The sequence below is a fragment of the Nannospalax galili genome, unplaced genomic scaffold (genome assembly GCF_000622305.1).
Source record: "Nannospalax galili isolate Female #2095 unplaced genomic scaffold, S.galili_v1.0 scaffold2927, whole genome shotgun sequence".
Lineage (NCBI taxonomy): Eukaryota > Metazoa > Chordata > Mammalia > Rodentia > Spalacidae > Nannospalax > Nannospalax galili.
The window spans coordinates 210,988-235,254 of record NW_008355812.1 but is presented as its reverse complement, the minus strand read 5'-3'; the positions used below and the strand labels follow the sequence as shown (position 1 = coordinate 235,254).

Below are 24,267 nucleotides of genomic sequence, written 5' to 3'. Positions count from 1 at the left end.
CTTTGCTTCATTACCCAGATGACATAAGGATGACAAGTCACACTCAATAAAAGAGACGATAAGTGAAAAAAAAAATGAGTAATGAACCAAAGCAAGGCTAGGGAAAATAAGGATGAGTCTGTCGGGGTCAGGAATGGTGGGGCTGAACCTGAGGCTGAGTCCTAGCTCTGTCCTGTTGGAGGGGAAGGAGGGTGTGCTGAGAGTGAGGGGCCCTGGCTGCATCTGGGCACAGTGCTGCCTCTGACACTCCCGTACCACCAAGGCTCTTTCCGCAGATCATGGCCAGGGCAAGGCTGCAGGGAAGAGACAGAACTAGGGAAATAAATCTGTCACTTGGCCAGATGGGGGCTTATAGGGGAATTCTACCCCAGCTGTGTCCAAGTTCAAAGTCATGGGCCGTCTCACACTGCAGGCTAGATCCTACAGGCTACACGCTTAGGCTTTATAGCCATTTGACCCCAAAGAGTAATCCAGGCTTGCCTATGGTGGGGTGGCCCATCAGTGGGGATGTGTTCCTGGAAGGTCTGCACCCAGACAAGGGCCTGAGTATGTGGCTTGTCACTATGGTTTCTGTTGGGTGCCTAGAATATGAACTAGCCCATGCAGGTGGGGACAGGCAAGGCTGTGTGCCGAGTCTCTGACTTCCTAGCTGCATGGCTCGCTGTAGTGGGGGCTGGTTGCCAGTGCTGATGGGGTGGGTGTGCTTCCTTGCAGGAGAGAGAACGGTTGCTACGCTCCAAGAGACATCGAGGGAAAAGCTTGAAGCCCCCCAAGGTGAGCCTGCCATGGTGCCTGTCACGGATCTGCAGGACGAGCGGGCCTTGGAGCGGAGGGGAGGGTACAAGTCAGTCACAGAGGCCCCAAAGCAGGAACATGGCAGTGTGTTGGCTGATGAAAGAAAGTCTCTTAGCACCATCTAAAGACAGCATACATTATGGTGCAGTGACATGACCCAGATATGGTAATTTATTCATGGAAAACTTACTAATAGAATTCTGTGTTTAGACCTTGGAGTATGTGCACCCGAAATTAAAAACATAAATACTCAGACTATTTGAAGGATTTAAGGACACTCAGGTTTGTTTTATGATACCTAATAGTGTGTTCTGGAAGCTCAGGAGCCTTGTTGAATAATGCAGAGCTGTGTTGTGCTGTCTCACAGGGAGAGAGACTAAGCATCCTGGTGAGGAGAACATTGAGCTGGGCTGGTGAAATTCAGTTGCCTTCAGGGCTCAGCTGGTGTGCCGAAGAGCAGGTTGCAGGATGTTTTGTGTGTCAGCCAAGCAGTAGGCTTGTTCTACACAAGCAGACACAGGCCTCATCCGCTTCTTCCTGAACTGGTGCCCCTACCCCCCGCTTCATCTTCTGATAGAGAGATGGTTATGGAGAAATGCTTCTTTTAACACACACACATTTTATGTGTATGAGTGTATTACCTGCATATAGGTAAGTGCATCCATGAGGTACAATGCCCATGGAGGTTAGAAGAGAGTGTCAGATTCCCTGGAACTGGGATTACCCAGGTCCTCTGGAAGAGTGGCCAGTGCTCTTAACCACTGAGACATCTCTCTATTCCCAATACTTTTCTTCTACAAGAAAAACTGTGCAGGTCCCATAACGAATAGCCAAGGACATATCCTCCTGGAGTCAAGGTGACAGTAGGGACTGGTGGAGACCAAGCCTTCCCTGGCCCAGAATACTGGTTGGTGTGAGGTGGGCCGGTGGTGTCAGACAGTCTAGTGTTTCAAGAGAAGTGTGAATCCTTAAGCCAGTGCAGTGACACACGTTTATCCCAGCACTCAAGAGGGGGAGGCAGGAAGATCTGGAGTTCAAAGCCATCCATAGCTACACAGGGCGTTTGAGGCCAGCCTGGGCTACATGAGACCCTGTCTGAATAAAAAGGAGAGAGGGAAAGAGAGAGGAGGGGTATAAATCCTTGCATACTGTTTCCCTGGGACTATCTGAACTAAGTATGACAAAAATGAGTCTTTCAGAAAGACAGAAAGATGCTGTCCTGCTTTTCTAGAGCCGGACGCCTGGACTCAAGTGCTGGCTGTGCTCCCTTCTGGTGTCTGTGGGTTTTCCTTCCTGTTTTCCCCAGCTCTGGGGTGCCCCAGTGATGGTGGGTGTGCCTTGGCTCACAGCGCATAGCTCCCATGCTGCCTTTGCGAACTTAAGGCTCTCTTCCTGTGGGGCTTCATGTCTTCATGTCGCCGTCCTCTTGAAGGACACCAGTCATGCTGGGTGTGGAGCCCACCCTGCTCCAGTTTGGCCTCATTTAATAACCACACCTGCACTGACCCTGCTTCCAAGTAAAGCCACTTTCCGCAGTAGAAGCCAGGACGTCAGTCTATCTTCTGGGGAACATAATTCAATCATGGCACCTGTATGTCAAAATCTAAGGTTTTTTAAAATGTGGGTGCAAATGTCAAAACTACTATACGGTGAGCAAAATATATCTGTGAGCCACATCTGGCCCACAAGTGTCTGCTGGTGGTCTATGATGGCACTGGGGTTAGTGCCCGTAATAAGAGTCTGAGCTCATTGGTGACTTGCTGTGTCCCTGGTTGCTTGGATGAGTGGTTATGTCACCATCTCATTTCATCCTCAGCCACCCGGTGTCTTTCAATTATAGGTACAAAGACTTGAGATGTAGAGACAGCCCCAAGAGGGACAGTGGACTGACTAGGCTGAGGCTCCAACTGCAGCCTGGGGCTCCAAGGCCCAGGTGTCTCCAGCAGGCCAAGCTGAGTCAGGGACAGAGCTCCCGGCCTGATTGTAGAGACTCGGGTGGGAAGTGATCCAGACACAACCTGCTTATGTTCACAGATATATTATTAAGGAAACGATACAATCATATCTTAGAAATTCTGGGAAATAGAAAGAGATATGCACGCCCCCCACCCCTCAGGTCGTTACACTCCTGTGCCTGTGACTTCACTCAACATTATACTGTAAGCATTTGTCCACGTTACATGCTGGCATCATAAATATAAATTTTTACAACCACATAATCTGCTGAGTGGATGGGTCATAAATCTGTTCACTACTGGCAACTGCTGTGTGTACTTCCTCCTGGGGTTACGAGTCATGGTACAGTTGCAGCATTTCGGCAGACAAAGATGGTCGATCAGTCCCACTGTGTTCCCTGCCTGGCGCACGTTCTGTTTGGCTACTATACAATTATTTGCCTACCCTTTACCCGAATGTGGGACTTTGTGTTTCCACAAATTCCCCGAAGCAAAGTCCTTTTGTGTGGAAAGCTGTGTCTGTGGTCGGGATGGTTCTGGCTGATGAGAGCTCTCTCAATGGTTGGACACAGACCTGATGTAGAGAAAGCGCCCCCTGCTGCTGGACAGAAGACCTGTGTCATTTTGCAAACCTGTCCATAGTGTACCAGAGTGTGATTCCACCATGAGACCAGTTAAAATCCGAAAGGTGGGTAGCTTCCCCTCCCCACTGGTATTGTGGTTCCCAGGAAAGCGCTGCTGAAGGGTGACAGGCTGTGAGTACCCGATCCAAACCTGACTTCTGGAAATCTGAAATGTGATACTAAAAAACTTCAGAGTCTAGATTTCTAGATTAGGGATGCTTAACAGATACCACTTAAAAAAATTGTAAAATTTGAAAAACTCAGAAATTATAAACACTTCTGTTCCCAGGAATTTCAGATAGGAGCACTCAACCGCCACCAGAATTCCAGGGATAAAAAAAGCTCACTTTCTTCCCACTATTCTTGATCCTTGAATCTGGTAAATGGAAGAAAAAATTTCAGAGTCCTGACATTGAACCGGGGTCTGCCACACCTACATGTAGGGGCCCAGTGGGCCCCTGCTGTGTTCTGTTCCCTCCCCAGCACAGAGCAGGAATCCCTAAGGAGTGGCCGGACTGACTAGGTGTAGGGCATGAAGTGGTCTGCCTCAGAGGAATGAGATGCGTGGACACGCCAATGGAAACAGACACTTCAATGGGAAGCTGCAAGGACGTTGGGATATCTAGGCTGGCCGTGAGCTCTGTGGATGACCTGGAACTTCTGAGCCTCCTGCTCCTACTTCCTGAGTACTGGGGTTGTAGACATATGCCACCCACTCAGGTTCATGCAGTGCTGAAGATGGAACCCAGGGCTGTGCACTTGCCACATAAGCACCACAGGCCACACAGCCCACTCATAGGTGTTTGCCCGGCTGGCTTGGGGTCCTCCCCACTCACTGCTTCCTCAGCTCATTGTCTCTTTTTCTCAAGATTCAGTGTAGGCCGCTTTTTATTCCAGGCTCCTGCTTACTTCAGCAATGTGCAGGGCCAGATGGATGGTGTTTGGATCGTTGGGCCTGAGGGGGATTTTTAACCTGCAGGGCTGCCCTTCAGGCCTGGCTTCCCCATGTCCCCCTCACAGGCCACAGGTGGTTTCTTTGTCCCCTTAATGGCTCCCTTTTCCTGTGCACCTTGTATGTCCAGGGGCCATACACCTTCGCAGGCTTCCCAGGCTATTTTGGTGAGTTCATTGAAAGTTACATGATTTTTAGAGATCTGACTGTACCTGCTCTTGGCTCCTGGACCCCCACCCCCCAACCTCTCTGGACTCTGCGGTGATTCTGCATCTGTTACTTTGTGACCAGTAAGACCAGTATCTGCCTGAAACAACTTGGATTTTTAAATTAATCTTTATTTTATGTGTATGAGTGTATTGCCTGCAGGTGTGTAAGTGCACCCATGTCATACAAAGCCTGAGAAGGCCAGAAGAGGGCATTCAAGTCCCCTGGAACTGGAGTTATAGGTCGTTGTTAGCCGTCATGTGGGTGCTGGGAACCGAACCTTGGTCCTTTGGAAGAGCTGCCAGTGCTTTTAAGTGCTGAGCGGTCTCTCAAGTCCCTGAAACAACTTAAGGGAGAAAGGATGTGTGTGGACTCCCAGCCTCTGAGGGCCCTGCCCGTCTTCCTGGCTCTGTCGTTCTAGAGCCCTGTCCTGGACTCTAGGGGCCTTTCTCTGTAGGAGTCAGGCATCGGGGAGACTCCACCTTGAGGTGGTGAGTTGGGCTGCAGGCTATTGACACCTGCTGTCCAGCAGACCTGTAAGTTGTGCCCTAACTGAGTTCTGAGCATATGGTTGAAAAGTGATGAGGGTGGGGATCTCAGATGTGACTGATAACAGTGAGGGGTCAGCCCCAGCATGAGCTCTAAGGCATGAGACGGGTTAATTTAAACTCTCAGAGCCTGCTTCCCAGCTCTCAAAATGAAGTCGTATCTAGGAGATCAAATGGTTCTGCGCCTGATCAGATCAGCTGGTCAGGAGATGCTGGTGCCCCTTTTCCTTTGTCTTTGAGTGATAGCCTTGCTGTGGCTGACCTGTCAATGAAGAGCCTCGGGTTCCTCCCATCCACGGCAAATCCTTTGAGCTGGGGTCAGATGCTGGCTCTTGATGCCCTGTGGTGCTGTCCAGCCAGAAATGCTGGGGAGTCTGCTGAGAATGTCCTGAGGGCCCCTGGAAGAAAGGGCCTGTGCTGGCTAGTTTTGTCAACTTGACACAAACTAGAGTTACGTGGGAAAGGGAACCTCAGCTGCAGAATTCCTTTCATCTGGTTGGCTGTGGCCTTGTCTGTGGGGCATTTTCTTAATTGCTGATGAATGTACGAGGTCCCAGTCCTCTGGGTGGTACCACCCCTGGCCAGGTGGGCCTGGGCTGTCTGAGAAAGGTAACTGAGCAAGCCAGGGAAGACAGCTAGTAAGCGGCATTCCTCCAGGCTCCTGCCTTGAGTTTCTGCCCTGACTCCCTTCAGTGATGGATTGTGACTTGGGAACTGGAAGATGAAATAAACCCTTTTCTCCCCAAGCTGGTTTTGGTCAGTGTTTTACCCCAGCAACAGATAAGCATGCTAGGATAGGTCCCTTTTTTGAGTATGTGTCAATCTGAGTTCCATTTTTCCGAGAACCTTGGCTTGCTACTGACAGTTCATGCCTGAGGTCTGGCAGGTCTTGCTGGCCAGTGGCTCCTGTGACCATTTTGACAGCATGCTCAGGAGTCATCCCAATTTGAGCCCTGTGCCTAGGGGCCAAGTCTGCTGCCCCACGGAGGGCAGGACCTGGGGGCAGAGCTGGTAGGCATGCCTGGAGTGGAAGCTGTGCAGGGGCTGTCCCTGCCTGGAGCACCCTGTTGTTTTTAGGTGTGACTTTTGCTTCTAAACAGCCAAAGCTACTTTTTATGCCTGTGATTGTTTGCAGTTGAGCCTAGATCTTGGCCTGGGAGTCTGTGTGGCTCTTTCATGCCCTGTGTGTCCAGTGACTAGCAGCTGCCAGCACAGGGCTGCACAGCCCCAGAAATTCAGGGTAGGGGGCATGTGAAAACCATCTTGGGTTTCCTGTCCAACCTGTCTGCAGGGCTGGCCCAGGGGCCCTTGGATGGGAAGGATGAGAGTCTCTCCTGGCCTAGTGACATATCCCAAACAGATGCATGCCTTCCCCAGGCCCCCTTCTGGGCAGCGCACTGAGGGCTCTGCTCTGGCTTAAGAGTCACATTTAAATTCAGGGTAGGGGGCATGTGAAAACCATCTTGGGTTTCCTGTCCAACCTGTCTGCAGGGCTGGCCCAGGGGCCCTTGGATGGGAAGGATGAGAGTCTCTCCTGGCCTAGTGACATATCCCAAACAGATGCATGCCTTCCCCAGGCCCCCTTCTGGGCAGCGCACTGAGGGCTCTGCTCTGGCTTAAGAGTCACATTTTCCCCTCTACAGTGGCTCCACATCCTCCCCTCTACAGTGGCTCCACATCCTCCCCTCTACAGTGGCTCCACATCCTCCCCTCTATAGTGGCTCCACATCCTCCCCTCTACAGTGGCTCCACATCCTCCCCTCTACAGTGGCTCCACATCCTCCCCTCTACAGTGGCTCCACATCCTCCCCTCTACAGTGGCTCCACATCCTCCCCTCTACAGTGGCTCCACATCCTCCCCTCTACAGTGGCTCCACATCCTCCCCTCTACAGTGGCTCCACATCCTCCCCTCTACAGTGGCTCCACATCCTCCTCTCTACAGTGGCTCTACATCCTCCTCTCTACAGTGGCTCCACATCCTCCCCTCTATAGTGGCTCCACATCCTCCTCTCTACAGTGGCTCCACATCCTCCCCTCTACAGTGGCTCATTGTGGGCTGTGTAAGTGGTGAGAGAAATGGACGCTCTAAGGGCCCCTTCAGGGAGGCAGCAGGCTGAGTGTGCCCAGGAAACCACCGGCTCATTTGGGAGATGTCCCGGGCATGTGAGGAGGAGGCACCTCCTCCTTTGGAACTCTAGTCCCAAAGCAGAGGCACTCACCATGATACCGTTGCCACTGCTGGACCCAGGGGCCTTGAGACCCTCTGGAGACCTAGGCCTGTGCAGTGCTGTTGACAACGACTCTGGTACAGGGAAGTTGGGTCCTGGGAGTAAAGTCCCCAGGGGACATGCTGGCTTGGAGGCTGTGCTCGGTGATGAAGGCTTGGGGTTGGTTGGAGACTGGCTCCTTTCCATCCACAGCCCTGCCAACTGCCCCGGAGCAGCCCTGCTGTTGCAGGGGAGGGGTGAGCCTTTGGGCGTCATCACCGTCCTTCAGCTTCTGCAGCTGCCGGTCTGCAGGAAGCTGTGAGGGGCAGGCGTGCACCCTTCCCTGGGTGGGGAGAGGCTGGAGATGGCCCGGGCAGCTGGCACAGGCTAGTGGGTACCCATACCTCCCCTGCCCGCCATGGAGTACATCCTGTTCGTGCTCTACTTCTCCTTCTTCCTCTGCCTCTGCACCCTTGTGTGCCTGTACTTCTCTGGCTGCCAGGAGATGACATACAAGCACGAAGGTACGCTGCTTGCTGGGGCAGGGCCTCGGGACAGCCTCCTGCTGTGATGAGAAGGGCCTGCGTGGTTCCAGGCAGTTCTGACTGGACTGTTAGGAAGACAAGGAGCTCTACAGTGGCTCCACATCCTCCCCTCTACAGTGGCTCCACATCCTCCCCTCTACAGTGGCTCATTGTGGGCTGTGTAAGTGGTGAGAGAAATGGACGCTCTAAGGGCCCCTTCAGGGAGGCAGCAGGCTGAGTGTGCCCAGGAAACCACCGGCTCATTTGGGAGATGTCCCGGGCATGTGAGGAGGAGGCACCTCCTCCTTTGGAACTCTAGTCCCAAAGCAGAGGCACTCACCATGATACCGTTGCCACTGCTGGACCCAGGGGCCTTGAGACCCTCTGGAGACCTAGGCCTGTGCAGTGCTGTTGACAACGACTCTGGTACAGGGAAGTTGGGTCCTGGGAGTAAAGTCCCCAGGGGACATGCTGGCTTGGAGGCTGTGCTCGGTGATGAAGGCTTGGGGTTGGTTGGAGACTGGCTCCTTTCCATCCACAGCCCTGCCAACTGCCCCGGAGCAGCCCTGCTGTTGCAGGGGAGGGGTGAGCCTTTGGGCGTCATCACCGTCCTTCAGCTTCTGCAGCTGCCGGTCTGCAGGAAGCTGTGAGGGGCAGGCGTGCACCCTTCCCTGGGTGGGGAGAGGCTGGAGATGGCCCGGGCAGCTGGCACAGGCTAGTGGGTACCCATACCTCCCCTGCCCGCCATGGAGTACATCCTGTTCGTGCTCTACTTCTCCTTCTTCCTCTGCCTCTGCACCCTTGTGTGCCTGTACTTCTCTGGCTGCCAGGAGATGACATACAAGCACGAAGGTACGCTGCTTGCTGGGGCAGGGCCTCGGGACAGCCTCCTGCTGTGATGAGAAGGGCCTGCGTGGTTCCAGGCAGTTCTGACTGGACTGTTAGGAAGACAAGGAGAGAAAGGAGATTAGATGCTGGGTCCAGCAGAGGAGTGATCCTCTGTGCGTGTGTGTTTGTGTGTGCACGGATGTGTGTGTGTGTCTGTATGTGTGTGGGGTGTGTATGTGGGGGGTGTATGAGTGTATATATATGTTTGTGTGTGTATGTGTATGTACATGTGTGGGTATATGAGTGTGTATATGTGCATACGTGTGTGTATGTATGCATAGATGTGTATGTATGCATATTTGGGTGTGCATATGTGTATGTATGTACATGTGTGCATGTGTACACACATTATATGTGTACATACATGTAAATGTATGCATGTGTGTTTGTGTGCCTTTTAATTCTGTCCCTTTCCACCTGCCAAGTTTCAACCCCTCTGTACTCTCCAGAATGTCTGAAGAAGAAATGCTCTACAGTTGTTTTGGTGAAAATTACATTGGAAAAAACACCTCTGTTTTTTGACACAGGGTCTCATGTAGCTCAGGCTGGCCTTAGGCTTGCTGTGTTTCTGAGGATGGCCTTGAATTTTTGATCTCCTGTTTCCACCTCCTGTGTTCCCTGGGTCATAGGCATGCACCACCACAGCTGGTTTATGTGGTGCTGATGGAGATCAAGCCCGGTTTCATGTATCCTAGATAAGCACCCCACCAACTCAGTTACATCCCCGGTCCCCGAGCTACATTCAAAGTCTGGATTCATTTGTTAAAAGGATGTTGGCCAGACAGATTTGGGTTTTAAAAGTGGGAATCCAGGTGGCTGATACATGCTGATAATTGATGCACCAGGGGTGGTGGGGACCTTTCTGGCCATTTGTCTCACAAGGTGAAACATCTGGACAGGAGATTTAGAACCACAGGACATGGGAGCTTGACCTGGTCCCTCATGTTGGGCATTTCTGTGGAGCCCACTCTGTGCCAAGCACATAGGAAGCAACTCCTGGTAACTGTCCCCTGCCCTCAGGGAAGCAGGTGTGGCCACCTCCTGTGTGCTTGGAGGAAGCAGCAGAGGCTAAGTCGCATCATGTTCAAAGGGGACAGCCACTGTGTTCACTTTAAACACAGACGCAGCCTTTTCTATTTTGTGTTGTGTTAATGAAGCCATACCCCAAGCAGATCATCATCACTCAGAAAAATAAGCCCGCCAGGCATGGTGACACACACCTATAATCTCACCATTTGGAAGGTGGAGGCAGGAGGGTCAGGAGTTCAAGGTCAGCCTCAGCCTCATATTGATTTTTGAAGCTAACCTGGACTCCGTGAAGCATTGTCTCAAAAAAAGAAAGAAAGAAAAATTGAAAAGAGCCTAGAAAGGAGACAGACTGACCTGCCCATGTTTCCTGAAAGCCAGGGGTCAGGGCACCAGAGCCCAGTGGACTGCTGGCTGTGGTGAAGTGTGTGGACTGTGCGTAGTCATAGGCTTGCCTCAGAGTAGCAGGATTGCAGTGAACCGTCTGCTTGAATTGGCCCTCCACCCCGAGTGCCTGCTGACTCCCCTTGGGGAAGCATGGTTCTCTGCAGCCCAGGTCTCAGATCAGGTTTACTGTGGAACTCTACTGGGCCTGGCGCTGGGCTGTTCACAAGGGCAGCTCTGCTTCCAACAGTTGGCAGCGTCACTAGTTAAAGCCTTGTGATTAGGCTCTGCCTTTGAATACTTAATGAGCAGCCACACAGGGCTTTAAAAACAGATCTGCCTATATGCCCTAGATAATTGAGCAGGGTCATTAGCCCCAGGACCCTTCACAGTGCTGATGGTGGATGGTGACAGCCTGATCTTAGCAAGTGTGCCATTTCAGAATGCTTCTGGGCCCCATTGGTGGGTGGAGGGGCTGGGCCCTCACTGCATCATGCCACCTAGTGGCACAGCCAACACAGAGATCTGTCCCTAGAGGTGGGCACTTAGCAGTGTTTATGAAAAGTAAGAGCAGCCTAGGAAAACATTACTGTGGAGCTTGGGGCAGCTGTGAACTGGGAGCCTAGGAGCTTCTCTGTAGGTGTTACTCAGGGGGTGGGGCTTCCTATCGGAGGGGAGGGGAGGATGTGTCCCCACATCCCAGGAACTGAAGCCCCTTGCACTGGTTGGAGCCTTACCAGGCCTTACCATCCCACCTGCCCACTGTCCCAGGTGGGTGTGGAGGCAGGTGGCTGCCCGTCAAGGTCACCTGCAAACCCTCAAACCATTTGAAGATAAGCAGACTCTCTTGGTTAAGTTCATTAACAAAGATATGCTTTGAATTCTTGAATTCTAGTGCAGGGAGGTAAGTCATATGTAAGTAAATAAATGGGTCTCATGGTAGATGGTGAGTGTTGGGGGTGAAAACAAACAGGAGGGAGGGCAGAGGCTGATTAGGGGAGGTGACAGGACACAGATCGAGTGGGCCGGGGGCCTTTCTGACTTGGTTATGCTAGTGCAGAGCCCTAAGGTGAGGAACAGGGAGAGCCATGTAGACTCTGGGAGAAGTGTCTCAGCAATGCAAAGGCCCTGTGGTAGGTTGTGTGTAAGGTATAGGAGCATGTGGAAGAAAGACAGGCAAGATGGATCATGCAGGGCCTTACGGACCACACCTACTCTGGGGTGGACATTAGCTTTGCTCAGAAATGCTAGAGCACCACCCAGGATTCTGGGCACAGGAACAATGTGATGTTCCTTTGATTTCAGAGGTCAGTCTGGCCACTAGGTTGAGGGACAAGGGCAGGGAAGAGCAGGAGACTGTGGGCAGGTGGTCTTAATGTAACTGACCCAAGTTTGGTAGCATTAATAGTTCCGCTGAGAGATGAAGGTGGAGAATCAAGATGGAGGCGTTGGTTGGTGGTGCAGAGGGTGCTGGAAGTGGAGACAAAAGGGGGGCGCTTCTCAGGAGGGGCTGGACCCCAAGTCTGAGGCTTGAACAACTAGAAGGTGTGGACTTGGGACTGGAGAGATAGCTCCATAGTTAAGACTAGCTATTCTTCCAGAGGGCCTGGGTTTGGTTCCTAGCACCCACGTGGCAGCTAACAACTATCTGTAACTTCATGGGAATTAGATGCCATCTTTGGGCTCCACAGGCATTGCATGACATGGGTACACTTTCATACATGCAGGCAAAACAGTCATACACACAAAATAGAAATAAATAAATCACAAAAAATTGAAAGGTGTGGTCTGCCGAGGAGTAAGTTTGGGATGCCAAGTCGGCCATCTTCCAGGACCCATGAGCTGTCAAGGGCATGACCGACATGGGTCTGGAGTTCAGGCAACAGGTACCTGCCCCATGTAGGTTAAAATCAAGAATCAGATGCAAAGTGAAGGCAGCGTGGGGAAGAAAAGCACTGTGGCAAGAGCATTCTGGGTGAGAAGTGATGGCAGGTGCGTGCAGAGCCTCTGTAGGAACCTGACTGCACACAGTGACAGACAAGTCCCTCTCAGCCAGTCCCTTCCCTCAGCGTGTGAGTTACCTCCTAAGGGCATTCTCATTGGCTTTGACCCACAAGGTGGGAGACGCCCCTGGGTGTAGGTGCACTCTGCCCCCTCCATGGCCAGGAAGGGGCGGGGATCTGTGAACTCCTGAGGACCTGAGCTGGCCACGGCATCATGGGAAGCACTCATTGATCACAGAGACGAGGTTTCTTGCAGTGGCTATTTGGGAAGAGAATAGAGAGCAGTATTTTTAGACAGGAACAGGGATCTGTCTGGTGATTGCTGGTTGATAGCTGCAGCCCCCAGGGTCAGGAGCACTCCCTGGCAGGGATCCCACCTGGTTTTGATCATGCGTCTCCAAGCTTGACCTCATGTCTGGCCCGCAGAAGCTCTTCAGCCAGTATTCAGTTTGTGAGCGAACGGACAAATGAGTGACCGAATGACTGAATCAGGCCCCGTGGCCCGTGCGGTCTGCATGAAGAGGTGCAGGCAGCCTTTGGGAAGCTGGCACATAGGACATGAAAATCTCCAGTCTGAGGAACGAGTGCAGGGCCATTTCTCCCAATTTTGTCAGTGTTCTGAGTTTAACTGTCATAAAACAAAACAAAACAAGACTGAGGAAAATTGCCTTTATGCAGCCCTAGGGAGGACATGGGCCGTACAACTGCTCCTCTGGCTCAGCCCAGGGATCAGCGCTCGGCACCTCCTGACCACATGGCCCACTCCTGGCACCCATACGTAGCAGCTCCTTCTCTGTGGAGCAGACACACAAGCACACAGCCTGTAGAGTGCTCTGGGTACCAGCACTCGGTTGGCACAGGGTGAGCATGGCCCCGTTCATGCTGGGGGGGGGCAGCTTGTCCATTGCTAAGAGTGAGCTAGAACTCAGGGAACCCTATTCTTATGTGAGACCAATTGAGGAGCTACATAGCTTTCTCTGCCTGTGACACTTCTACCATTTGTCTTACAAAGCCCACCAGCTGTGTCTTCAGCTGCCCACAAGGGGGCAGTACCTCCTCTACCCTGAGTCAGCTGTGGATGGGGTAGAGTTCCTCTGTCCTGGGCTGGCCATGGGTGGAACTTCAGTTCCACTAACGGATGGGACATCGGCTCCTTTCTGCCCTGAGCTGGCCGTGGTGGGAAGCTGCCCTCTTCCTCTGTCACCGACGCCATGCCATTGACTCTTACAGAAGCATGTTGTGGAGACATTTTTTGGATTTGACGAGGAGTCTGTGGACTCAGAAACTTTGTCGGAGACGTCCTACAACACAGACAGGACGGATCGGACCCCAGCCACACCTGAAGAGGACTTAGATGACGTAAGCAAACAGCAGCCTGACAGGGGCTCCCCCCTTTGTGCTGACCAGGGCTGCGCCCTCGACAGCGGTCAAAACCAGATGGCCATCCTGCCTTGCTTTATTAGAGCCCTGAAGCAAGGGAAGATGGTCTTTGCTCTCAGGAGTGGACCCTCAAGTGCCTTCCCCAGGGCTCGTCTCTTCAGAGAACCTTGCTAAGGTTGTGCCCAGCCACTGATGGTGGAGCTCACCACTGCAGTTATAATGCCATGTGGCCTGTCTCTGGCCCCTCACACACATGTATGCACATAGCACAAGCACAGTAAGGCAGCACCGTGGCCTTCTCACAGTGCAAACGAAGCTTCGTTGTAGGAGAAAACCCCAAGGACCCTGGCAGGTGAGGGTCAGAAATAAACCACCAAAGTCATATCACCCTCCCTGATCCTCTGCAGCCTCCCCTGCCCTCCAATGTGTAGAGAAGGAGCCATGTTCCCAAGGACACAATGCACTGGCACTGTCTCCTGCTCAGCTCCTGCAGCCGAGCTCCCTCAGGAGGGCTGCGTAATGAGGCAGGAATGGCCACATCTGGTAACTTACCTAAATTCCTAATGGCGTGTAGCGCAGGCCTTCCCCTGGCTGCTGTAGCCCACACCAAGCTCCACTGTTTGCTTTCTCTGTGACTTTCTTCTGAGTCTGGGCAACAACCTGGCTGAGAAGGGTGTTGACTGATGTCAGGGCCAGCTGGCCTCAAGGTGATACCCTCTGGCTAGGGCAGGTGCCGCTGCTGCTTCTGGTGGAGGGAAGCCAGGATAGGACCACATGTGTCCCATACGTCATGCCAGGAAGGCTCTCTGCAGCTGGCTGGCCAGGCCTAGCCACTTCTTTTTCTGCATGCCCATGCCTCAGGGCTCTGTGGCTGGAACCTTTTCACACTTCTGTTGGCCTTTTCTGTGGAGTCTCATCTGGCATGGCTTCAGGCCCTTCAGGAAGATGCGGCTTCCTCCCTGTCAGCCCATGGGCCTCAGCCTCAGCTGGCTCAGCCTTAGTTGGCTATCCTGGAGGTCTCTGAGATACCCAGGCTGGAGATACCACAGTCCAACCCATGTCCTTCCTCAAGGTCTAGACAAGGTTTTGTCCCAGCATTAGGTCTGGTTTTTAAAACCCGTCATGTTAACTGTGACAGGATCAGCCAGACTGGCTGATGTGGACATCATGTGTTCAGTGTCTGACTTGCCAAATCCATGGTGTGACCCTACACCAGCCTGTCATGACCATACGAGGGCTTCTCCATGGACACACATCCCACATGTGCAAGATGCTGTTCTCTATCTGCCTGGTCACACGCTGTGTCTGTCTCCTGAGTAGAAACTTCCAGAAGGGGTCATGCTCTCTCCCTATGGAGTCTGGCTGGCTCTGAGGTGCCCTTTCCACTTCCAACCTGCTCCAGTGTAACTCGGTGGTTCTCAGGAGGCCAGCAAGTGCCCAGGCAGGGTGCTGACGTGGAGAAGGCATTTTCTCACAGCAGCCTTCACTCAGGGTCCTGATCACTTCCTGGATTGCCCCCTGCACTAGGTGCTTGTAGGCACTAGAGAAAGATGTGGACATTGCTTCTGTCTGTCATGACTCTGTCAGTCAAAGCCACATTAAGTCATGCGTTGACTGTTGGTTTTTTTCTGTTACATTAAGACCACAACCAGAGAAGAGGCTGACCTGAGGTTCTGTCAACTGACCAGGGAGTACCAGGCCCTGCAGCGGGCCTATGCTCTGCTTCAGGAGCAGGTGGGGGGGACTCTGGATGCCGAGAGGGAGGCCCGGGTAAGTGTGTCGCCTTGTTGGTGGGGAGGGGCAGAGGCTGAGGCACAGGGGCCCTGGAGTCTTGAGCTGACGGAGGTGGCCCTACTCCCTGCACGTCTTGTCTGCAATTCAGTTGCAAAGGAGAATGTTTTCAGACTTTATGGGAGTGGGCCAGCCAGAGGACCCAGCAGGTGAGGATAGTTGCTGCCAAGATGAAGACCTGGGTTCCATCCCTAGAACCCACATGGTAGAGGGAGAGAACTGCCTCTCACAAGTTGTCCTATGACCTCTTCATATGGACACACACACCCACACACAGACGCACACACACAATAATAAAATAAAAGAGAATTGAAGGGGTGAGGTAGTCACAGACTCAGCCAGCCTTCCAGGGTCCATCCTTCTCGCTGCAAAGCCCAGGCTCCCCTAGAATGACCCCAAGAAATACTTGCAGAGACTCTCAGAGTTCCCAGGCACAGGCACTGAAGAGCCCCCATACACGCTGTACCCCCCAGTGCTGGATGAGCTTTTCCTGAAACCTCTCTCACTGGCCCTTCTCCTACTTTGGAGCTAAAACCAGATTTGTATCTCCTTCTGGGAGTGCAGGAGACACTCAGAGGACACATGGGGACAGTGCTGTCCCAGCCCTCCCCCCCCCCCCCCCCCCCCCCCCGCCGCATCTCTTTTCCATCGTGACCTATGAGCCAGGTGGAATCGGGCCCATTTCTTGAAGAAGAAAACCAAAGCTCGGGGAACAGACACATACCTGAGGTGCCAGGCAGCCCTGACAGTGCGGGCTGCTGTGGCTCAGAATGCTCCGGAAACTGTCTTGGGAGCCCCATGTGGGGCGGGCTTGGGGATCCTAAAGGGACACATGCTAGTGTGGATTGCAGATCTCAGGACACTGGCAGGTACAGACAAGAGCCTCCACTCAGAGAAGGCTTGGCTCTCAGGGCACAGGGTGGGCTCAGTGGGGTGAGCAGGAATGTGGGGAACAAGATCCCTGGGGAATCTGGCCACTCCTGACACACAGAGGACCAGTCTTTCTCCTCTGTGTCATAGCAGGTAAACTACTTTTTTTTAAAAAAATATTTATTCTTTTTATTTTATGTGTATGAGTGTATTGCCTGCATGTCTGTGAGTGCACCCATATCGTGCAATGCTGTGGAGGTCAGAAGAGGGCTTCAGATTCCCCTGGAACTGGGGTTAAGGATGGTTTGTAGCTGCCATGTGGGTGCTGGAAATCAAACCCAGGTCCTCTACAAGAGCAGTCAGTGCCCTTAACCACTGAGCCATCTCTCCAGCCCCAACTACTACTGGGTTTTATTTGGACTGAATTGATTTTTAACACCATCTACTTGCCCAGTCAGTCAACAAAATGCGAATTCCTGGTGGGGTGTGGTCTCACATACCTGTACTCCCAGTACTGGGAGGCTGAGGCAGAAGGAGGATCACCTTGGGTTGGAGGCTAACCTAGGCTATATAGGGAGTTCTAGGCCAGCCTGAGCTATAGAGTGAGACTCTGTTTCAGATTTGAAAGGAAATAGGAAGGAAGGAAGGGAGGGAGGGAGAGGGAGAAACAGAGGGAAAGAAAGACAAAAGAAAAAGTAGATTTTCAGGATAACACTGAACTCCTGCCTCTGTCTCCCAAGGGCCTAGATTACAGATGTGCACCACCACACCTAGCTCCAGATTCATCTGGAAAATGAATCAGTTGTGTGGCTCCCCATTCCCTGAGGCAGCACATTGCTGCAGCTGAGTAGCTGTATGTTTCTGGGGTGGGACATGTGCCTGTCCTTTGCTACAGTCCCCACCATGCCCTCTCACCATATGGTTAGCTGATCGGTGACTTCCCGTATGTATGTGACTTGCCTGGTCCGTGAGGTGTGTTGGGTTTCAGTCCTTGCTGTGGGTGACAGCGGGCCCCGTCAGGCCAGTAAGCAAATAGAACCACCGTCAACAGCTAGGTGATTGCTGAATGAGAAAGCACTGACCTTGGTCGGAGCTGGCCTTGGGACTCTGAGGCATCCAGCTTCCTTCCAGCTTGCTCACCCAAGAGAGGTTTACTCTTCCTCCGACCTGCCCTTTGATGGTCTGTCACTGTGAGTTAGAGCTGGCTTCTCTCATCACCTGTCAGTTCACACTTCGTCGTGCAGCTGTAGGTGGACCTCAGTGCTCCAGGAGAGGGGGCGGGAACACATGCTCCTCCTCTGGGCCCTCCCCTGGGCCCTGTGGCCCCCAGGCACTGTTTGGAGACAGAACCTGCATTTGTCCCCTGCAGGTGACTTTCTAACTTCTTGGTCTTTTTCCTTCCAGACCCGGGAGCAGCTGCAGGCTGACCTTCTGAGGTGCCAGGCCAAAATCGAAGACTTGGAGAAGCTGCTGGTGGAGAAGGGCCAGGTGAGCAGGACCGCCATGCGTTCTGTCCCCTTGCTGTCCCCGGAGGCCCTGTGGTGCCCTCGATATGGGGAGCAGGAGGCTCTGTGGAGTTGTCAGGAGCCCCAGGCGTGTGAGGGAAGAATTACTATGAACCCAGTGAGAATGTGTTGCCAACGTCAGTCAGAGCATGACTAGAAAGGCTAACTGTTGTTTTTGTTTATTCAACAAGCTCATGGGCACAGGACGTGATTCCTAAAGCAGAGGCTGGAAACTCTTTTGACTGGAGCCCACAGAACAGCTTCTGTTTTCTGTCAGAAATTTAGTAGTATGTGGATAACTGAGTTGTGGAGATCAAGTGGCAGGTGCCATAGCAGAAGGCGCATGCTGTGATTGTGTCAGAAGAGAGTCTGGATTGGTCCCCTTTGGGAACCCACTCTGATTTGATTAGGCCAGGCCTGGTGGACAGGGGCACAGAGAGGCAACCCTAGGCATTCCCTGCTGCTGCCCACTGTGGACAGAGGACTGTCTACTTTGCATGGTTCCTCAGGGACCCAGTGATAGAGGCACCATCTTGGAATAGCTCTGCCTAGAGCTCATTTCCCAGTCACATGGCTCCACTGGCTTGCAGAGTGCCCAGGGATGTACAAGGGCACGGGATGTCTGATAGTGCCCCTGCTCCTGCCTTCAAGGGGGGAGGGCTGGTGAGAAGAGGGGAGGTCTGGGCATCGTTGGGAGTTGGGGAGACCGGTGTGACAGGAAGGGACTTCCAGAGGTTCCAGGAGTCTGGGCTCAGGAAAGATCTTGGGGAGAGTGTTGGCTACAGAGCCAGTGGCTTAGTGCCAGCTCTGACTGACCTCACCCCCAGGTGGGAGGGGCAGGTCTGTGGATGAGAGAAGCGTTCCAGTGAACCGAGTTCACCTCGGCCCCCGGCAGCTCACTGTCTTCATGAAGGACCAATTGAGGGGAGTGTGGACACCAGACCCCCAGGAGTGGGCTCTGGGAGTTGTGGCCTTGCTCTTTCCCAAGAGGTAGCACAGTGGCGCAGAGCTGGCTCCGCCACTCCCTTGTGTGACCTTGGACATGCTGCGTCATCCCCAAGCCTCAGTTCTATAAAATGAGAAACTGGGAGACTCAGAAGTAGTTGGGCAGAAAGCTGGTGAGAGGTGATGAGGTTTCCGCAAACTCCTAACCTGCCACAGGCCTCGGTTCCCTCTTCCAGGCTGAGTTCATGCATTTGTGACTTGCCTAGTCACAGGCTGTGACTTAGCCTCCCACCCTCCAGCATTAGATCCTGTGTGTGTAGACAAACTGCCCCCAAAGCCTGCTGAAAGAAGGGGATGGCTTGGGATGAAACAAACTGTGAATCAGTTAACAAGCATTTACTGGAGCCTTTGCCCTACACTTTTGCTTGGTGTATAGGAAAATTTATCAATTAACTACTCATATATCACAAACCCCTCAAAAACTTAAGTTGCTTAAAACAGCAGAGGTTCGATTTGCTCACAGATCTGTGGGTTAGCACCTTGGCAGGGCTCTGCTAGCTTGCTGTTCTGTTGGTCTCCCTTGGGGTCATTCCGAGGTCATTCAGTGGTCAGGTGGCTTTAGGTGAGGTCAGAAGGCCTTAAATGACCTAACTTTCCTGCCTGGATATTGGTGCCAGTTGTGGTCTGGTCACCCTTCCTCAAGGAATTAGTCTGGCTTCTTTACTTGGTAGTCAGTCTTGGGTGGGGAGCCTCCTTCTCTTAACCACTCCAAAAGCCATCAGGCCTCTGTTCACATCACACTTGCTAATGTTTGACTAGTCAACGCATGTCACAACCAAGCAAAGTTTCAGTTGGAGAAACAGACCCCTCCGTTTTTGGAAGCTGCGCAGAGCCACGTTGTAGAGTTGTGCACTTGGCCATATTACAGGCATCCGTGTGAACACTGCCACAGATAAGAAGATGGGCACACAGAGCTGTTCTCCCTGCTTGAGCCTGCATGCAGGTCTGTGTGGCAGAGATGTGGGGTGTTAGGTGTTAGGTGGAAGGAAGCCAGGATATGACCACATGCACAGCTTTGGGGTCAGACCCTAGGCCAGCTTTGACTTATAAACACTGGAATTTTAGCACTGGTGAGCCTGGCCTGGCCCCTGCAGAAGGGGGATCTTGACCCAGTCTTAGCTCAGGAGCTGCACAGGGAGAGGAGAGAGGAGAATTAGAGAAGGTGCCTGTGTTTCCTGTATCCTTCTGTCTCTAGCCAGACACTAATGAGTGAGCACCACCATGTGGCTCTGGCCTGGTTGTGGGGATGTCACGGTGTCTGGACAGAGGCTGTGCTGGGTGCTGACAGACGGCACATGAGTACCAGCAGCGAGGGAGGCAGGTTTAGTTTGCTCTGTCGCTGTGATAAAACATAGACCAAAACCAACCTGGGGAGAAGAAAAGATTTACTCCATTTTACACATTACAGTCCATCTTCAAGGGAAGATAAGGCAGGAGCTCAGAGCAGGACCCCCGAGGTAGGAACTGTTGCAGACCATGGAGGAGCGCTGCCTGCTGGCTTGTTTCCCCTGTCTGCTCTTATACAGCTCAGCCTGTACTTGCCCTGCCCTCACTGCACCACCACCACTTACCCAGGATGGCTCTGCCCACAGTGGGCCGGGCCCTCCTATATCTGTTAATAAGAAAATGCCCCATAGACATGCCTACAAGTCAGTCTGATGGAGAAAAGTCCTTAATTGAGGTTCCCTCGTCCCAGGTTTCTCTAGTTTGTGTGAAGTTGATAAAAGCTAACCAGCATGCGCACAGTCCTTTAGCGTGCTGGCTCAGCCATCCTGAGGTGCCCATTAAATGACTCAGGAAGCTTCAGCCTGTGGGGAGTGAAGGAAGAGGATGCCTCAGAAGCTGTTGCTGTTTCCTGGGTGTAAAGGTTGAGAGGGACCATGGGGTCACACACATGACCTTTTCCTCCCTGGGACTTGGTGGCTCAGTGAATAAACATCCTGTGTTTCCTGCAGGATGCTGCATGGGTGGAGGAGAAGCAGGTGCTTATGAGGACCAACCAGGGCCTACTTGAGAAGGTACGTTCAGGCTCAGGGCTTCGGGTTCTGGGCTGCAGGCCTGGTCATGAGCCTGATGGCAGAGGCAGCCAACCTGCTCCAAGCCCTCAGCACACAGCAAAGATGAGAGCACCATAGCCTGGGGGCCCTCACAGGATAGGTGCCTTCCTCACCTGAGTCATGGCTGGACTCCTGGGTCTGTCCTCTGGGACAGGTCTCAGAGCCAGATCTGCAGGGATGCCTGCAGAAGGGGAAGGCAGCTCTCCTCCAAGCATTGGGCCTCCTGGCCACATCTGCTACTGAGCTGAGGTCCAGAGCTTTCCCTGTCTCTCATAGAGGCACCTCCATAGGCCTTCAGACCTCCTCAGTAGGGTCTTATACCTGGAGCTGGTACTCCCTACTCTCTAATTGCAGGCCACTCCTTAGCTCCAAGGGAATCCCCATCTGAGTATACTTTGGGGTTGAGACTAGCTTTGTTCTCCTTGGGGGTACAATTCAGTTATTTTTAAAGTAAGTTACACATAGTGCTACTATAACCTCAGGGCACTTTTTGAAGTTTCAGCCCTTGGCCTATTTATAGTCATTCCCCATTCCCTGTCCCCTTCCCCGTCTGCTTTGTGGTGAGTAGGCTTCCTTTCTCTACACACTATATATCATCAGAGGAAGCCTATTAGGCCTTCAGCATCCTGAAATCCTAGGCCTGCACCAGCCTGGCCCTCCCTTTTGGGAGGCGCCTGGGTCAGGCCCAGCTCTACTGTATGGCCTGCTGTGGCCTCACCTTCCTCTAGACACCGAAGTGTGGCCGGGTTCTGTTGTCTGAGAGCCCTGAATGTTCCAAAGTCCACAAACCACCCAGGAAACTCTCAGTTCCCAGTGTCCCCTGGGCTTGGAACCACCGGGAGACAACCCTTCTTCGGTACTCTTTCTGACAGAAGGAGGGGAAATAAGGTCCAGCCTGCCCTCACCTACGTGTATTGTCTAGGTGGGCCCTCGCTGCCACCAGTGGGCATTGCTCTTACCCTCCTTGGGCAGAAACTGAGGGTCAGAACAGTTCTGACACGAATCTCCAGGGCCCCTGGGCCTGAGACGAAGCAGTTTTGCTTCCTGGGATGATCTGTGCTTCTGGGGTGTTTGAGGTACTCAACAGCTGTGCAGGTAATGACAGCCCCACAGCAGCCCATGGTCCCACCCATAGCCAGTCTTTGGGGCCTGGCTTGGAAAGGCCTGGAGGCCTCTGGGAAATAAAGCACCCTGTTACAGCTTGCTTCCCTCAAACTGACCTCAAGGGAGGGACTCAATAATCTAAGCCTCAGTTTCCCCATCGTTTGTTTATTAGCAAAAATATAAGGAGCTTGTATTCTCTTGGACCAGACTTGGTGCTACAGGGTGAGCCCCACCCAACAGCTCGGTCTCGATCCCAGGGTCATCAGCAAAAGGGCCTGTGGTCTTCCCTTCCTGTGACTGGTTCTCTGCCTGCCTCAGGTCATCTGTAGAAGTGGCTCCCAGTCAGGGGGTCCCATGGGGCCTGATGGCAGCCTCCGCAGCCCTTAATGCAAAGGTGTCTTTACCCCAGATTTACAGGCTGGAAATGGAGGAGAACCAGCTGAAGAGCGAGATGCAAGACGCCAAGGACCAGAACGAGCTGTTAGAATTCAGAGTGCTAGAGCTGGAAGTAAGAGACTCTCTCTGTTGTAAGCTCTCCAATGGAGCAGACATTCTCTTTGATCCCAAACTGAAATTCGTGTAAAGCTCCCTGCCGTTTCCAAGCATGTGTCAAGGGACGTGTACTGTGTCTCTCCTTCCTTCCCCTTTCTCTTCCTCCTCCTCCTCCTCCTCCTCCTCCTCCTCTTCCTCCTCCTCTTCTTCTTTTAAATCTGTATGTTCAGAATAATTTCACTGCCTTAACGTGTTCTGGGGAGGGTGCTCGCGAAGTCTGTAGACCTGTACCAGAGCTATTATATTTATTGCCTACGGCTTGTTTTGCACTTAATAAAATAATTTGTTTTTGCACTATTTTGCCTTTTTTATTTGTGTTTCACTTCCATGACTACTCTCCTGCATGCACAGTCACCAGGTGTGCCTTCTGTGGCCCCGACAGCAGCACTGTTGTGATTGATAACACACCTTCCCCCAGGGATTTTGCATGCAGCAGGCCTCACCATGAGATAGCAGGGTCTGACCCAGCCAGCTCTTGACCCCTCTGTATTTAACAGCAGGGTGGGCCCAATTTCTGTCCGCCAAAGCAAACACAAGGTAAGTGGAGGCAGGCAGGAGGACGTATTTACATAGCTGGTTAGGTGAGCTAATCACATTACTCAAACCCTTCTATCCAGTAAATACAGACCTGGGCACTGCAACAATTTGAACTAAAAAAATGATTTGTAATTCAAACTGCACCTCAAAACTGGATGCTGGCCGTGTCTAGAAGCCGTGTTCCTCTGGGAGCACCACAGGGCACCAAGTGGGACTCTTCGCTGCTTCCGGCCGAAATCCTGCCAGGGTGTGTTACTGTGTTGCTTTGCTCTGTCCGCCCTTCATCCTCCCTTTCTGTTTCTGTTTAAAGTCACCAGCATCTAAACAGCCTTGCTTTTGTGAGCAGTCTCGTGAGCTCTGTGACAGCTCTGCTCCTCCCGCTGACACCTTTGCATGTGCGACTTCTTTCCATCCCACTGAACGCCTTTGCTTGTCTGTGGTTTCTCTGGCTTCCCCCTCCTCCTGCTTAGTGGAAGCTCTGTCTGTGTAAGAATGTCCCACCCAGGCCTTGTCAAGCGGCCAGGGATGGGCTGAGTGGCTTTTACCACCATGCGCCACCGCATCCCACGGCTCTGACTTGACAGTGCTTTATTCTTTCAACAGAAGCTGGAAGTCGAGTGAGGTCCTGGCTAGCACTTCACCATCATTAGAACCCCTCCCACAAACCCCCCTTATGAACCTTCCCTGTGAGAATTCCATAAATACCACTTGGTTTACTAGAGTTTTCCAACTGCCTTCAGAATCACTATAAGAATGACTTTTTTTCATATAAACTAGGAGCTGTTCGGATTCCCTGTTCTATGGAAACCCTACCGAATAAGCACCTCTGGTGGCAGGCATGTGTGGATGAACCACTGTGAATCGTGTTCTTAGCTCACAAACTGGTATACACCTGAGTTAGCCAGTGAGGACTTCCTGGGAACTCACTGAACAGTTCTGCTGCCTCCCTCGGGCCTCACCCAGGGTGCCCCGGCTGCTTTCTAAGCCTGCACCATCTCAGTTACTTAGTTGGGTTATGGAAGGTGCCTGTTCTGTAGCTAGATTCTGCTGGAGTGGCTCACAAAGCTATTGTTGTCCTACCTAACTTTTAGTCCCATCCTGGCAGCTTGATCTGAGGCAGAATTTGAGAGTGTTCTGTGCCGGCCTGTCATGACAGCTGCCAGTATCATGGCTTTAAAGTCAGCTCTTTATAGGAAATGCGCTGGAGGCCAGAGTTCTGTTGGCCAACACACTTTAGTCCTACTAAGCAAGAGGCACTTTCGGGCCTTTTGTAAATTGCTTACTTGGTGTGTGGGTAATGGACACCTTTTCGGGGAAAACTTCTTTTGTGACCTACATTAGATGGAAAATCTA

General features: G+C 52.5%; 1 protein-coding gene across 1 annotated transcript in view; it reads left to right on the top strand.

Annotated features, from left to right (window-relative positions):
• The window catches only part of LOC103750636 (janus kinase and microtubule-interacting protein 1), a 110,139-nt gene extending 87,499 nt beyond the window's left edge, over window positions 1-22,640 (top strand). The window contains exons 8-13 of the mRNA XM_008853796.3: window positions 715-774; window positions 13,344-13,472; window positions 15,135-15,263; window positions 17,559-17,642; window positions 20,620-20,682; window positions 22,235-22,640. Coding sequence (XP_008852018.1) covers window positions 715-774; window positions 13,344-13,472; window positions 15,135-15,263; window positions 17,559-17,642; window positions 20,620-20,682; window positions 22,235-22,408 — 639 coding nt within the window. The 3' untranslated portion in view covers window positions 22,409-22,640. The remainder of the gene's footprint in view (window positions 1-714; window positions 775-13,343; window positions 13,473-15,134; window positions 15,264-17,558; window positions 17,643-20,619; window positions 20,683-22,234) is intronic.
• Window positions 22,641-24,267: the final 1,627 nt, after the last annotated feature.